Source organism: Perca fluviatilis, chromosome 21, assembly GCF_010015445.1.
Source record: "Perca fluviatilis chromosome 21, GENO_Pfluv_1.0, whole genome shotgun sequence".
Classification (NCBI taxonomy): Eukaryota; Metazoa; Chordata; class Actinopteri; order Perciformes; family Percidae; genus Perca; species Perca fluviatilis.
The window spans coordinates 9619267-9635452 of record NC_053132.1 but is presented as its reverse complement, the minus strand read 5'-3'; the positions used below and the strand labels follow the sequence as shown (position 1 = coordinate 9635452).

The 16186-nt window shown below is 40.0% G+C and overlaps 1 protein-coding gene across 2 annotated transcripts in view; it reads right to left on the bottom strand.

The window, feature by feature from the left end:
* The window catches only part of ttyh2 (tweety family member 2), a 67356-nt gene that overhangs the window by 9293 nt on the left and 41877 nt on the right, over positions 1 to 16186 (bottom strand). For both annotated transcript variants that reach the window (XM_039788401.1, XM_039788402.1), the window contains exons 6-8: positions 5980 to 6052; positions 1771 to 1840; positions 1554 to 1609 (exon numbers count right to left, since the gene is read on the bottom strand). In XM_039788401.1, coding sequence (XP_039644335.1) covers positions 1554 to 1609; positions 1771 to 1840; positions 5980 to 6052 — 199 coding nt within the window. The remainder of the gene's footprint in view (positions 1 to 1553; positions 1610 to 1770; positions 1841 to 5979; positions 6053 to 16186) is intronic.

Sequence of the window (16186 nt, the reverse complement as noted above, 5' to 3'; positions counted from 1 at the left end):
TTTTGGGCTTTTCCACCTTTAATTGATAGGACAGCTAGGTGAGAAAGGGGGAAGACATGCAGGAAATCGTCACAGGTCGGATTCAAACCCTGGACCTCTGCGTCGAGGCATAAACCTCTCAATATATGTACGCCTGCTCTACCCATTGAGCCAACCCAGCCACCTGTTAAACTGTTTTTATGTAACCTAGATGCAGGGCAGTAGCCAGGATTTTGCAAATACCCCACCCCCTTTGTCCTATTTTATTTAATCAGATCAACAGTTCATTTCTATTCCTTTCTTATTAATATACATTCTTTAAATCTTATTTCCAAAAATAAAGCTTAAAACAATGTTCCTTCTTCATACTCCCAGGACAAATATCCTATAAATTCAGTCCTATTTAGGGCTGTGTATTGAACTTTAACACATTCTAAATACTGAGCTAAATGTATCTATAGCAGTATCAAAGTATTAAAAACTGTTACACTGATTTAATCAGGAACCATTTCTAACTTTAGACTACATTTTAATTAGGCAAAAGATTTTATTCAACCATCCAAGATTTTTGATTTATGTTGTTAAATGCAAAATAAAGGGGTGAAACAGATGCATATTCCCCAAAGTAATGTACTGTATAGACTCAGATACCAGTGCCTATCCTTAGTCCTTTGTTTATTTATTTTGTTGGCCTAAAATAAGTCCAATTTAACCCTTGTGTTGTCTTCTGGTCAAATTTGACCCGTTGTCTAAATGTCTATATCAGAAATATGGGTTTCTTTTTGACTACCTAATTTGAATTACCCAAAAATAACATGGAGGGTTCCATACATCGCGCTTTGCAAATCAACAAATCATCGGCTCTCTACTTTCACTGGATTTTGGGTGTTTTATTAAATTTTTTAGCATTTGAAAAAAAAACTGTATCCTAACTGAACGTAGACATATACCAGTCTGTGATTATCTTCGTTTAATATTAGTCTAAATAATTCATAATTTCTGCTTTTTTAACTCAAGAATTAGGTATAAGTTCCTATAAATGAGGTTTATTGACCATGAATTCCAAAAATAAATGTAAAACTAGTGGTAATAAGTTGGTGTTAGTGGTGTTTATACATGATAGTGAAAAGAAGTGCTAAATGTAAAAAGAAAAAAAGAAAAAACACGGCAAAAGTGTCGAAAAAAAAGAGACAAAAACGTCAGAAAAAGTGTTGGTTTTCATTTGGACCCGGGAGGATGACAGGTGCATGGTCCAATGGAAGACAACACAAGGGTTTAAGTATATTGAGTCTAAACATTCTGCAATCAGCTTTGTAAATTACCCAGTGTGTACGTTTTTAATTGTAGAATGTTAACTCCCCCCCACACATTCCCAGTAAAAATACAATTGACGTGACCCCAGTGTTAGCTACTGGCCCTGCTTATACTAGACCTCTACAAAATGTTACATTGATGAACTGCATTAAGCTATTTAAACATAGACATGTAAACATCTTTTGACCTGATAATCAATGCTCGCTTGTTCATATCAGTCAACAATCAGTAGGAGCTCAGCAAAGTATCCTGTTTCCTACCTGCTGGAAAGGGTTGGAGAGAGTCTGGTTGCAGTAAAGATAGTAATGAACGATATCTGTGAAGAAAAAAAAAACCAACAGGCGGAAGAAGGTGATTAGAAGCATTTTCAACCGTCATTTTCCAAAGCGCAATTAGTGTCATGGCACAGCTCCAATGCTTTCGTAATTACAACTCCATTAACGCAACATTATTCATATAATTCACACTGAAACTCACCAGCACCGATGATACCCTTTGTCTGGCTCATGAGGTACTTGTCGGGGGAGACGCAGAAATCACTTGTGCCCTGAAATAAAAAAACAGGAGATGTGTGAGAGCAGTGACCAGAAAGAAAACAGCTTAACATGAATGAATGGCTCTTGAAATAAGGCGGTTAAGACCAGAAATTCATGATAACCATTCTGAGAAGGAATGGATCAGAGTATCAAATGCTCTACCTGACAGTAATCGTTTTAAAACATGTCTAGACATGAATACTTTTCAATTCTGTCACTCACAACCACTTTGACTCCACCGCACAGTGCTAACAAGAAACCTGCCTTGGCAAAATAACAGAAGCAAGGATTATTCTCCGAACTGCACTGTCTGAATGTTAAATGTCCCCTGGGCTCAGGTCAAACACACTGCGCGTAGCTTTACCTTCTCCGGAGGGGCGACGCTAATGAGCAGCGCACACAGATAAGATACAGCAAGCTGAGTTCATCAAAAAACCCGAGTTAGTTTGTTAGAAACAAGGGATATGAAGGAGCTCTGCAAATCAGGAGCAACTTTGTTAGAATTCCTGAAGGGAAAACTGTGATTTTCTGGGTCTGACTACCCGCTGTCTGTAATTAAGAGTTTTGCAAAGGGATGCATTCACGATGTATTCATTTATTGTGAACTAAGGCACTAACTGCAGCCTACAGAAACATTTTTTTTTTTTTAAGATGATTTTTTGGGGCATTTTTAGGCCTTTATTGACAGGACAGCTGAAGAAATGAAAGGGGAGAGAGGGGGGGAATGACATGCAACAAAAGGCCGCAGGTCGGAATCGAACCCGGGCCCACTGAGTCGAGAAGCAAACCTCTATATGTAGGCACCCGCTCCACTAACTGGGCACACACACACACACACACACACACACACACACACACACACACACACACACACACACACACACACACACACACACACACACACACACACACACACACACATATCTGTATTACTATCTTTGTGGGGACATATCATTGACATAATGCATTCCCTAGCCCCTTACCCTAACCTTAACCATCCCAACTAAATGCATAACCTTAACCCTTACCCTCACCCTAACCATAACCTAATTCTAACCCTAGTCCTAAAACCAAGTCTTAACCCTCAAACAGCCCTTTAAACTCGTGGGGACCAGCATTTTGCAGACCCCACAAGTATACTGTAGTCCCCGGTTTGTGGACCCCACGAATATAGTAAAACAGGTACACACACACACACACACACACACACACACATTTTGAAGATTACCATGCAGACTCACAAACATCGGCAGTCAGTCAAGCCCAAAAACATCTGACGTGCACACCTGTGAACACAGACTGTAGCCACACACGAAGATCCTCAGAAAGACAAACAAAAACACTGTCTACAACACACCACTCTGGCATGCAGGGCTCCTCTGGATGTGGTGGTTGTCTTGACATCATTAGAGCACAGCCACAAAACTCGGTCTCATTTAATGTGGGACACAGCAGTCTGGCTGCAGTGGCAAGTGCAATTTCACTAGTTCAACTCTGAGTCAGGGTGGAGGACAAAGCATTGCAGTGCTTTTCAGATATTTTCAGATGGCAGAAGTTTTCTGGGCGATTTGATGGCTAAGTGGCCCCTGCTGCTCACCTCAACAGTCGAAAACCATTAAAGTCAGTTCATGTGGAGAGTTGCCCAAAGGTGAGAAATGTCAATTTATTTTATCCCTGCAATGGAATGATGACCTGTCCAGTGTTTGTTACAGTCTGCAGCCCCTGAAAGCCCCTAGAAATGGATGACTGGTGTCAAGAGTCTGAGTGAAACTATTATTGAAAAAAGAGGAAATAAAGTAAAGGGAAATTTAAGATTGAACAAAAGTGATATCTTCCAAAATGATTCAAATGAGATTTATGTTTTAAAGTACTAAGGCTGAAACAGATAGTCCATCAATCAATTATTCTATTAGCGGTAAATTAATTGCAATTAATTAACTGCAATTTTGATCATGGATTAGGCATTCAATTTATAAAGCAAATATTCACAGGTCCCAGCTTCTCAAATCATCATTTAAAAAGGAATATCTTTGGGTTTCGGACAAAAAAAAGCTATTTTGAAGACATCACCTTGGGCTTTTTCCAACATTTTAGAGACTAAGTGATTAATCAAAAGTCAACCCTAGAAATGTGTCATTCGTATTCCGAGCAGTGCAGACGGTACTGAGTCACACACTGAGTTACACATGTAACAGGCCAGTATCACTCGAGTGAGAAGACACACATACACAACACACAATTATTCACACAAAGACATGATGTCTGATGGTGCATGAGAGGCCAATGCTGAATGTTCATGTAATTGTGGTCACAGCTGTTTGTATCGACGCCTAACAATTACAAGGCATTTTGCTGTAAAGCTGTGGTTATGTTTGCTCTCAGGCAGAGCAAAGGCACAGTGGATGTCAACCATACAGTCCAGTCAGGGTCAAACTCAGAAAAACACCACGTCACAGACAGGTTACGTAACAGGCCGAAGTATATGTCATGATTTTGTAACACACACTGAGGACAACACGTAAAAAAGATTTCTGTCATTTATTTCATTCATCAAGTGGCCACAAAAACTATTACTGGCCAGATTGCTATGAAATTTAATTTGGATATTTATGGTCTCCAGGTGATCATTTCCAATAACTTTGATGACCCGCTGACCATTTGTTTTTTTTGTCACGCTAGGTCGATTTCTCTTTGACAAACACTTAGCTCTGAATAAAGATGCATGACATTTGCAGTGAATATTCAAGGTGTTGAGAGAAGGAGCCCCTTTTTGGTTTGTATAGTAGTTCTGTATTGTGCATTGCCTCAAGGATTAGTTGACTAATCGTTTAGTTGGTTGACAGAAAATGCTGTTTTTAGCCTCTCAAATACAAGATTTCCTGCTTTTCTTTGCATAAGATATATTAAACTGAATATATTTGGGTTTTCAAAACAAGACATTTAAAGACATCAACTTGTCAGAAAATAGTTTAATAATCAAAGTCCAAAGGATTAATCAATAACTCTAGAAAATAATCTGCAGATTAATCGATGATGAAAATGACAATTGTGACATTAATAAACTGGGAGATTAAAAAGGACAATGAAACCGGAGCTACTAATTTGTTGTAACTCATTGCACCTCCTGCTGATTTCTACCCGATGCTCATTATCTCCAACTTAAATTCACACATGCTAACAATCCTCTACAGCCCCCGGTCAAAACACAACATCCAACAACAAACCTGAGAAAAATAGCACACATGCCTGGGGCAGGTGAGTGAAACACCAGTGCTCATCCATCTGATATTCTTTCAAATGCATCTTTCTATTTTCGCATGTCACTCTTATTCTTACCCTCTATTCATTCAAACATTTGTGTGACCATAATAGAGCAAAACACTGAAATTATTCACCTATTCAGCATGATAGGCTTTAAAAAGCTGCAATTGGAATCCTGTTACATAAACCTTGACTTTGCATCAAGTTATTCAGACTCGTCTAATGATGCTGACAAGATTTGGGTTTGGGATTTTGTTCATTGTCGGTTTATTTTCAGCTGTGTGCCGTTAGACAGCAGAGATCAAAAGCATATTAGGTGACGGAAAGACAAACCAAGATCAGAAGAATTCTGAGATTGGGCGCTAAGAACTCGCTCAAACCTTTTAAGATGACTTTCTAGCTCACACACATTTTTCTGAGAAGGCTAAACATTTTAATTAAGGCAAGAGGGGCTAAAAAGCCCCTTGATTAGCAGCTATGCCACTAATAATATTCTGGATGGAAAAGCTTGATGAAAATGCAATAAACTGCATCCTATGTTAACATTTTGGTAAAAAAAAAAAAGGTGCACATGTATCTCAGATTCTGTCAGTGAAAACATGTGCTGTGATGTGACTGCTCTGACAACTGTTTCCCATCCTTTTGTCCTTTTAAACACATTTAATACACATGCAGGTACATGCACATAAGCAAATGTCGAGCAGTGTATAATCATCTCTCCTCCCGTACCTCCAACACATTCAAAGACATTTTTCAATTGCAGTGTGTGTAGTTATAACAATTTATCATCACAGTCAGGCACCACGAGAATTGATTGCAGACCAGTTTGCACTAGTTTACATATTAGGGTTAGAAGGCAAGTCAGAGGCGAGGAAGTGAAGCAGCTCACCACAGCAGTGGCCAGGTCGGCTCCCAGAGAAGTCCAGCTCAGGACCAGCGTCAGCACTCCAAACACCATCATCCTGCAGGGACACAAAGCAACAGCAGGGTTACAATGAAACTCAGGCCAATAACTCAAACCTCAGCAACCAGGACATGATGGTTTGGTAAAGCTTGCCATTTATCTAAATGAAGTAAAGCCTGTCATTTTTCAAATTAAAACACAATAAATAATGATTAACATCACTTGTCCCACTTTGCAGTAAGTTACTTCCAATAATTTGTAGTGATTACAGGGGGAGGCACTATTTCTTTCTTAAATCACATCATTGGAAAACTGGTAGAGTACCAAGGATTTGTCATTTAAACCTGCAATAATTGATTTTTTTTGGCCACTTGGTGGGAGCAGAAACAAGTTGTAACAACACTGACATATTATCACCTTTTAAGTTGATATGGAAAGCTTGCTAACAACTAGAGTTGTTCCGATACTGATACCAGTATCAGAAAAGCCTATTCACAAAGAGTTTAACCAGGCCAGGCCACACAACAATGATAGCAATCATATCATACCCATACAGGGTTAGTAGTGTATAGCTGTTGCAAAAATAAAATATATGTATTTTTTAAACACACTGGTATTGAATCGGTACTCAGTATGGGCATGTACCAGTACGCAAGTTCAGGTATCGGAATCGGTATCAGGAAGGAAAAAATGGTATTGGAACATCTCTACTAACAACAGATGCTCATTTACAGATACAGAGCAACATTAGCATTCATGTGAAGTTGTGTTTTTGTCCACCTAATGAATGTAAGTCCAATATTCACTCTGCCTGTTGATGCAGAAAAAGACACTGATGACAGTGGTAAGAGTGATCCAAAGCACTACACTGTATGTGCTTTAAGTTGCTCTTTTCATAAAACATGAGGAAGAAATAACATGCTATCAGATGCAGGGCAAAACAAATCATATATACAGATGACAAATGCAGTGACAATCTCAAAACTAAAGCAAAAAAGTGAAAAATGAAATTCATATCATATCATATCGCTATCAGCATCCTATAGAGGGAGTACAGTGACGCAAATGGAGCTATTTCCATAACAGTTTCTGTTATTGAAAGGAAACAGCGTGAGCCCCTAAGGCCAGGAGTGGTGATCTCATTGTCCTGCCATCAACGGAAGAAGTCAGAGGTCATGTTGTTTTCTGTGGGGGGTTGATTCTGCAGCCTGAACATACATCTGCAGTGCCGTGACTTCATGTACCGAGGAACGAGCACATCCGCTCAGCTGGCATATATTCGGTTACGGCCCCCTGGGTGGGTGACTGTTCCCTGCACCCATGAGGACATAAAAATGTTTTGTTTTACAGTGGGCTCCCTCCCTGATGATATCATCGTATCAGAACATGACATCAGAGGACATTTGGGTGAGTATTCTAAATACATGGGAGCTGGGATGTGCCTGTCTGTGTGCATGCAATAGCACAGAAGAATATCAATACCCATTAATGTGAACACTAATTAATTAAACATTAATTTGTGGCACATTCCAGATATTCCCCTTACAGCATGTCACCTGTGTTTAAATATAATTTAGGTATATGCATGTCCAGGCCCTGTTCATGTTTTAACACTCTACAGCTCCCTGGATAATACAATTCACAATGTGCTGAGAAGATACTGAGCTCCCGACATTGAACTTACAAGCCACCCATTGTGTTCTCGTTCTTCCTTTTATCTTTCTTCCCATTTCTTTACTCTTTCTATTCCCTCACACCTCTCTTCCCTATCTTTTCTCTGCCTTCTAACTCCCTCTTTTATCAGTTTTTCACTCTTGTAGTCTGTCTCTCTTTTCTCTGATACCGAGACCTCCCTGACACTAAACAAGGAAGTAGATGGGAAGGAGAGCAAGCGTCACAGGAGTCCTTATTTTGATTCAAAATCGAGAAGCAGAACAGATGCAAAAGTTGTCAGCTGTGTCAGCGTACACACAGACAGTTAAAGTTGCTCAACTGTGTCAGCATACACACAGACAGGCACATCACAGCTCCCCTTTATTTAGTAATGTTACATGGAACGTATAGTTTCAATGCCTCTAGTGCCTTGAATGTTTCTGTGTCTTAGTTTTTTACAAAATTCCAGTGTCTACTACTTGTTTGTTAGCATGTGTCTGTGCAGGCAGACAGTCTATGGCATGGGTTCCCAACCAGACCTATCCGTCAGCGGCCCCAAGATAAATCTGAGGGATCACAAGATGACCAAAAGGGATATGAAAAAAAGTCTGTTAAACAAAATTAAATAAAAAAAATGTCTTTTTTATTTTTGACTTATCTCTAATTCATGCTTTATCACTTGTGAAATACTGAACACTTTCACCTCATTGGGCTTCTAAAAAATTATTTTAATAAAGAAAACAGAGCAGGACAAATCCGTATTTGGTTGAACTGGTTTTAAAAGGTCCTAAGCCAAAAAGGTTGGAAACCATTGGCCTATCTGTCTGCCAGGCCAAGCCTATTTGACAGTTTGCTGTTGCAGGCTGTGTGATACTGGCCTGTGTGAGCTTCTTTAAACAACTATGACACAGGGTAACCAGGCAAATGGAAGAAATGCCCTCTTATTGCCTCCTTAGTGTTGGCAGAAACCAAGCAAGTCTGTATTCAGTTTTGTGCTCTGGTGGGCAAAGGGGAGTCACTGAGCTACACAGAATAGCAGGAAATCGGGTGTAACGCTGATGCAAAACACATCAAGTGAAAAAGTTAAAGAGGCCACTGAGCAGGGCAGAGAATGCTAGCAAATGCACTCACCAAGGATGAGGTCCAAGTCACTCTGAATTAAATCAGTGTCGGAAGTAGATTTTCTTCTTAACTGAGACAAATAAACAGTAAACTGCTATATGGAAAGTGACTATACATCATAATACAATCCACCATCATTATATGTGTCAATTCAAACCAAGTGAAATGAAAGTAATATGACCCTTAATGCAGAAATGTAGGAGACATACTGGGAACATGCTGCCAATGCCAATTAGCCATTTAATAATAATCACATCGTTCTTTCAAGTTCTAATTTTGGCTTCTGCCTTGTGATAGTCATCTCAGCGATCATTGGAGACTAACTTAGAACCCACCTCTTTGTAATGTGTTTATGTATCTTCAACAAATCATAAAAACGCTGCATTGAATAGAATACGGACCCGTGTACATATGCCGACAAGAGCATGCCAAACCTGTAGGTGGCAGTGTAACGAGAAGCTCAAGCACACGTTAGCCAATCAGAATCCGGCATCGGTTGCGTTAACCTCCGTTTTTCTCAGTTTACATGCAAACGAAGTTTTCCAAAATCTCCACTCTGGCCGGAGTTTTTAGAAAGAATCATTTTCAGAGGCGAATTCTCCGTTTGCGTGTAAACGAAGGGCACAAACGAAGGGAAATGTCTCCATTTTTAAAAATAACCATGTACGTGTAAACGGGGTATAAGTGTGCACACAAAATGGCCCTGCCATCTCATGCCCTTTTATGGGAATTAACGGGGCGTTTACCTATGCTAAATAGGAGCAACGGGCACGAGCTTTCAATTTACGAAGACATTGGGATTCATCATTCTAAGAACACACCTGCGAACAATTCTGCTGTTTAAGAACACGTCATGAATCAGACGTAGACTTTTCTTAGGGATTTTCTTAAGAACATATTTAAGAGAAAAAAAATTTCAGATATTGGTGAATGAGGACCATTTTTTGAATTTCTGTTTTCTCATTCATCATTTCCTGATTGTTCCTGATTTCCCTGTTTATACTTTGTGTTCTAACTCTGCTGTCATTTCAGACCCTGCCACTCCCATCTGCCTGCCCTGCCATTAGTAGATTGACTTCACCTGCTCATCCTCCCGACTCACCTGTTCTCCATTCCCTCATTAGCTCCCTAGTATATTTACCAGTCACTTCCACTATCCTTCTCCCAGATTGACAATGAGCTTTATGCCTTCGCTTACCAGCATGAAGGTTATTGTTTGACTACTTGTTTTGACCCAGTCTATAGATTTTTGCCTCAGCCTGACTCCTTTGTACTATTGACCAGCATGTATTATTTTCATCCTTGTTAAGTAAAGACTCTTTGCTTCTACCTCTACCTCCTGAGTCATGCTCTTGGGTTCTTTTGTCTCTGAACTGTGACACACAGGTCTCAGTTGGACAGTCCATTTTGAATCAAAAGAGTCCTTTGTAGATATGCAGAGCCGGCCCGAGGCATAAGCGAACTAAGCGGCTGCTTGGGGCCCCCTTGCCACTAGGGGGCTCCCAACCGAGTGTTGTTTTTCCCTCTTAACATTCGCCGACGGTCCCATGTGGGCTCCCGTAGTTCCGAATGGGCCCAGCCCTCCCTCCGCGCGTTTGCCATAGTGATACACAAACAACATGGCAGCGACAGAGGCTAACATTAGTTATTTTCTTAACTACTCGTTTCATTACTTACTTAACCGTAATATCCGCCAAAATGACCGGCAGCTCATTGTGCTCTATACCCGGCTCAGTCACCTATTTTCGGATTACTGAACTACCGCCTCCTTGAGGAACTCTGATGCGGCTCAACACATCTACTAGCTAAAAGCCACTGATACGACCGAGCTGTGCCGGAGGTCTGTAGCGGCTTACAACAACTAGCAATCGCCACTCTGTAGCACGGAGATACTCTTCGATGTTTTTTTTTTACCGCTAGTTACTACGAAGGAGCTTGCTACAGGTATGCTACACTCATGAGACCATGGCATGTTAATGTACATTACTCAGCAACAGGTGAAAATAGGGGCAAGGTTGCGCAACTAAAGTTAAAATGAATTGAACTTTTACTGAGGAACGAGAAGTGAATTACCTGTATGTGTGAAAACAGCTTTATCTCAATTTTTGTGTGTGTGTGTGTGTGTGTGTGTGTGTGTGTGTGTGTGTGTGTGTGTGTGTGTGTGTGTGTGAGATCTTGTCATTTGTCATCTGCAGATTAATATTAAGTGTGTGTCGGGGGTCGATTTAAATCATGAATCAGATTCTTTGTGAAAAAATCAGGGATTTTTTTGAGGCCATATCGCCCAGCCCTGCTTCCTACTCAGACAGAGTACGTCAGTATTGTTTGGCCCTGAAGCCCAAGTAGTTGGGTGAAGTCACTACCTTAATAAATCAAAAAGCAAAAGGCTATGAATCTGAACAAATTTAGGTATTGCCCTTCTCCAGCTGACCATCCCCAAAATGCACCAGAATACAGGAAATCACATCTACCAAATTCAAAATGTTCTGGGGGAGCACCCCCAGACCCACCCCTCGCCGTTTGCATCCACTTTTGCACAAATAGAATAGGGGGGGAGGGTCCTTATGCATCTGTGCCCCGGGGGGACAGTAGTTCATAAACTGTCACTGTATTAATACATAACCTCACTGTATTAATTTATAATGTAACATCATAGCGTGACATTTGTGTCAATAATCGTCAAGCACAGGTGACTCCGCGTGGTGGGGCCCCCAAATCAAATTCTGCTTAGGGCCCCCAAAAGGCTCGTGCCGGCGCTGTAGATAGGGTTGAAACTATTTAATTGTAATGCCGTTTAATCAAGTGTGTAATCATGTATGACAGGATTACAACATTTCTCAATAACCTGAATCAAACAATTTTTTTAAGTGGACATATGTTTTTTTGTATTTTCTGTCACATCTACAATGTTATGATGTCTTGATGATTATTTTAGAGAAACCCCTGTGAGCTAAAACGTTCTGAACGCTCCCGTTTCAACAGTTTTTTTTCTACTCTCGGCTAAGTGTTACACAGCTCTAAACCGGCCTGCTATTCTTGGTCATCTGCTCCAGTTAGGCAGGACTGGAGTGTTTTTTTTACTACGCTACTGCGGTGGTGTTAACATTGTCACATGTAGCTACATGCTAACGGCAGTAAAATGTCATCTTGGTTGCCAGTGTGGTTAAATTCTCCCCAATTCCGGGTCACATTACTCCTGGTCATGTAGTCTTCGGTTAAAAAGCCTTTATCTGCAATTATTGACTGTAGAAAGTGCTGCTATATTCTATTAGTGTCCACTGCTAACTATAGTAGCTACTAACGGCAGTAATAAGTTGTCGTCTTGGCCTCCAATTTGTTAAATTCTCGCCAATTTCGGGTCGCATTCCTCCTGAAACATGTCCGATTGGTTAGTGTTTAGTTTTTACGGTTGAAAGTGCTGCTTCATTCCATTACAATCTAACGTTAGCCTAGTGCTAACTATTAAGTAGCTGCATGCTAATGCAAGATAGCTGTAATCTTGGCGGCCAATGCTGGTCATTTCTCCCAAATTTCGGGATCAAATTACTGATGGGACATGTCTGGTTGTGTAGTGGTGATTTTTCTCGGTACAAAGTCCTGCTATAAAGCTACACAGCTCAGATTCCAGGAAGCACTCTGGCCAATCAGAGCAGACTGGGCTTTGTCGGGAGGAGGGATTAAAGAGACAGGCACTCCTACAGAGCTTCTCATACAGAGGGTGAATTAAGGTGCAGCAGTGTGTTTTTTTTTAACATTAAAGCATGTTCTAGTACAAACACAAAATACAAGTATCATCCTGAAAATTCTGTATAATAGTTGACCTTTAAGTTTCTCTGAAAATGTGTAGTATATTAAAGTAACTTCTACAAGACAAGGTTGTCTCGGTGGGATTCTGTCAAGACTAGTAGCCTTCTCAACATATTTTATCAGTTCAGTCATCTGTTGTCAAACTAAAAGTACCTTTTGCCTAAATTACAATATTTTTTTATTGAGGGAGCAGATATTTGATCTGCAAACTCAACTGCACAAGCAGAAAACTAGTTGCTGATCTCGGCTGCCATTTCCTCAGCCTTATAGAGCGTTAGTCAATTGATACTTTGGACATTTGATACTCAAACTTCCCTTGTAACACTGTTTAATACTCTACACACAGAGCTTCTATTACCATTTGCTTCCTCCAGGCAGTATATATTTTTTCTTCCCCTTCCTTACCAATGCTGTGATTGTGTTTCACTGTAATTTCCACGCATCCTACTCATTTGCTTTGTTTATTTAAATGACAACTACTCTTTGTGTACGTCTCATGGCAGCTCAAACGATTTCTGCCATCCAGGATAATTAGTTTCTTCTTTCCATTATTTTCTTCTGCATGAGGGGCACACACAATCCACACTGTATTTACATCATGACATTTTAAGGTTCAGTTCACCCAATAGGTGCTGTGTTACAGTATGTTTTGAGATGTCAGTTTCTGAGATGACTGCAAACCCCCTAGTGTTGGAGGAAGTACTGAATCTCAGTACTTAAATAAAAGTACAAATAACCAGAGACATATTTACTTTAGTAAAAGTAGAAGTACCACAATGACAACCCTACTTAAATAAAAGTAAAAAGTACCTGGTCAGTGAGGGCACTGTGTCTAGCGACCCGTGATTTACAAAGGGGTGGTTCAGTTATTTTGATGCTGAGCTTCGACAGTAACTTACTATCCTCTACATACTGTCCACTACCACAAACAAGGCTGGGCTTTAAAAAAAAATTCCTATCCTAACCAGCATAAAACAGAAATATGTGTTGTTAGAATCGGAATGCGGTTGGTTTTATTCATGGATGTATTTTATTTTCTTTAACCAAATAAAGTGTGTGAAGAAGCGGAAATGGGGAGGCGGATATGAAGCGGTCCAGCCAAATAAATAAGATATGAACGTGTCTTACGCACCCTGGCGGAGAAGCAAACGATGCTGTGGAGAGAAATAGATGGCAACTATGATTTAAAAACGTGAATAATAAAAAACATTTTCATTTTCACTTGTACCGGATGCTGTATTACCCAGGGTCAGCGGTGCTGCGCCCAGGCTCTGGAGCACGGGAGCTGGCTTGGAAGCCGATGAAGGATCGTCGGTGACCCATATATATCTATGGCAACCAAACTTCATTGGTGAGACAAACGTGTGACGGTCAGGAAGACGTTTTAGCAGGGGGAAAAACTGATCAGAAAATGTAACAGAACGTTGTAGAAATGTAGTGGAGTAGAAAGTATAGATAATTGCTGCAAAATGTAACAAAGTAAAGTCAATTATTCACTATTGATTCTACTTAAGTAAAGTACAGATATGTAAAAGAATTTACCTAAATATTTGTACTTCTTTCTATTCCACCACTGCCCCCCACTCCACTACAGGAGGAGGTGAATTTGTTTGCAGTGCTCAATTTGAAAAAATGTTTTTAGCACAACATGCAGAACAGAACAAACCAAAATCTAGATTAAAAAAAAACTGCTGACAGTGAAGTCTATGGATGTCTCTCCTTCCCTCACATGCGGGCGTATCTTCGTGTCTAAGCTGTTACTGTGTGTCATGCTAGCACACCAGGAAGAGACGGCAGGCCCCCAGAGTGTAATTTGCTCCCGAAGCCTCCAACCACTTCCACTCTACTGGAAGAGAGCATGCTTTGGGAGGGCAGACACTCTTGACACTGACTCATCTTGTGTGTGCAAAGGGGGTGGGAGAGTGAAGTGGGGGTGTGTTTGTGGCTAGTAGGGCAAGTTTAGTGCAGCTCACACCCTGAACTGACTGATTGAGAGAGACAGAGTGGCATGCATGCATGAATGGAAGCCCCGGTGGTTTTCGTGCCGTGTGAAAGCTCCTTTTACAGCAGGGAGAAAAATAAAAATCATATTCCAGTGGCGATAGATACACGTATGCTTTATATACTGTGAGGAAATAAGCAGAGGCACTGCATGTGAATATATACAGTACTGTATTTGTGTGCCATGTATCATCTGTAATATCATCTGTCAGTGTAACATGTATTTTTACGTGTGGGAGTGTTTTTATGTCATAATTCTGTCATACCAACATCCTGTTTTCTTTCAACACTTCCTGACTCCTTTTCCAAAAAAACAATAAATTCATCACCATTGATATTTTTTTTTTTTTATTTTGGGGCATTTCTGCCTTTATTCAATAATAAAAAAAAAAAATTAAATAAAAAAAAAAAAAAAAAAAAAAAAAAAAAAAAAACACAAAGCCTTGACCTTCTGCATCGAGGAATAAACCACTGCATAAATGCGCCCGCTCTACCAACTGAGCTAACCAGCCACGCCATTGATATTTTTCTTGTGTTATCTTTGGTTATGTTGTAATATAGCCAGCATGTGCTATTATTTAATTATCTTGTTTTGTTCTCAGTCATAAGAAGTCAAAATTAATGCAATATTCATTTGGGAAAAAAGGCCTAAAAATACAAAGCTAAATAATGAATGACCGGAGATACAGTACTTTGTGCCTGTTATCGAATGTAATTCATGTCTGAAGCCATTTAAAGCAGGTTGAGTGTTAAACTGGAATAACAATCTTCAGGAAGTTATATATGATAACATCAAATGGCTTCGCTCCCATCTCTCCACAGCTCTCAAATCCAATTTGTAGAGCAAAGCTATTGACACAGCCACACTCTGAGCAAGTTCAACCTACCGCTGGCATAGCTGAAAGGCAAATGGTGAAATATAACAGGGCTCGCCGGGCTATGTTTGTGCAATATCCAATACTTCCCCGCCGTGGTCACAGGCAATTTCCCATGAGAAGAGAAGCAACTCCTGCTTCCAGCTCCCTCTGTCTACACCAAATCCTACTAATTCACATCTCATTCTTTGTTAAAATATATATATATATATAAATTCAATATATTATAAATATAAACGGCCAAATGCAGGTAAAAATTAACATTGGCAGTTAACATTGTAAAGTTACTAGCCAATTTGGTTGGTGTTGAATGGAGCAAATAACACTGTGTATGTTTGAATCAGCAGGCTGCAGAAACGATGCGACAAGTCAGTGTTGCTAGATTGGTCTCAATTCTACCAAGACATTTGGGCGGTTTTGTGTGTTTGGCTTGGAAAATGGCAGCAACACTGCTTTAGTACTAATCCTACATTTCCCATCAACACCACATCGTGACATGTCATACAACCGTTGGCTACGTGCCTCGATACCTCATGTTTGTGGTATTGATAACAAGTTACGCTGAAACGAAGAAGACAAACAGTGAGAAATAAATATATAGTATATATATATATATTCCTCTTTGGTATAAAAGAAGAATGTAAAGCACAGCATAGATTATTTTGAACTCGTCAATAAAAAATTATCTTGTCTATCAGGACAACAAGATGTGGATGAGAGGGTGTTTAACTGAG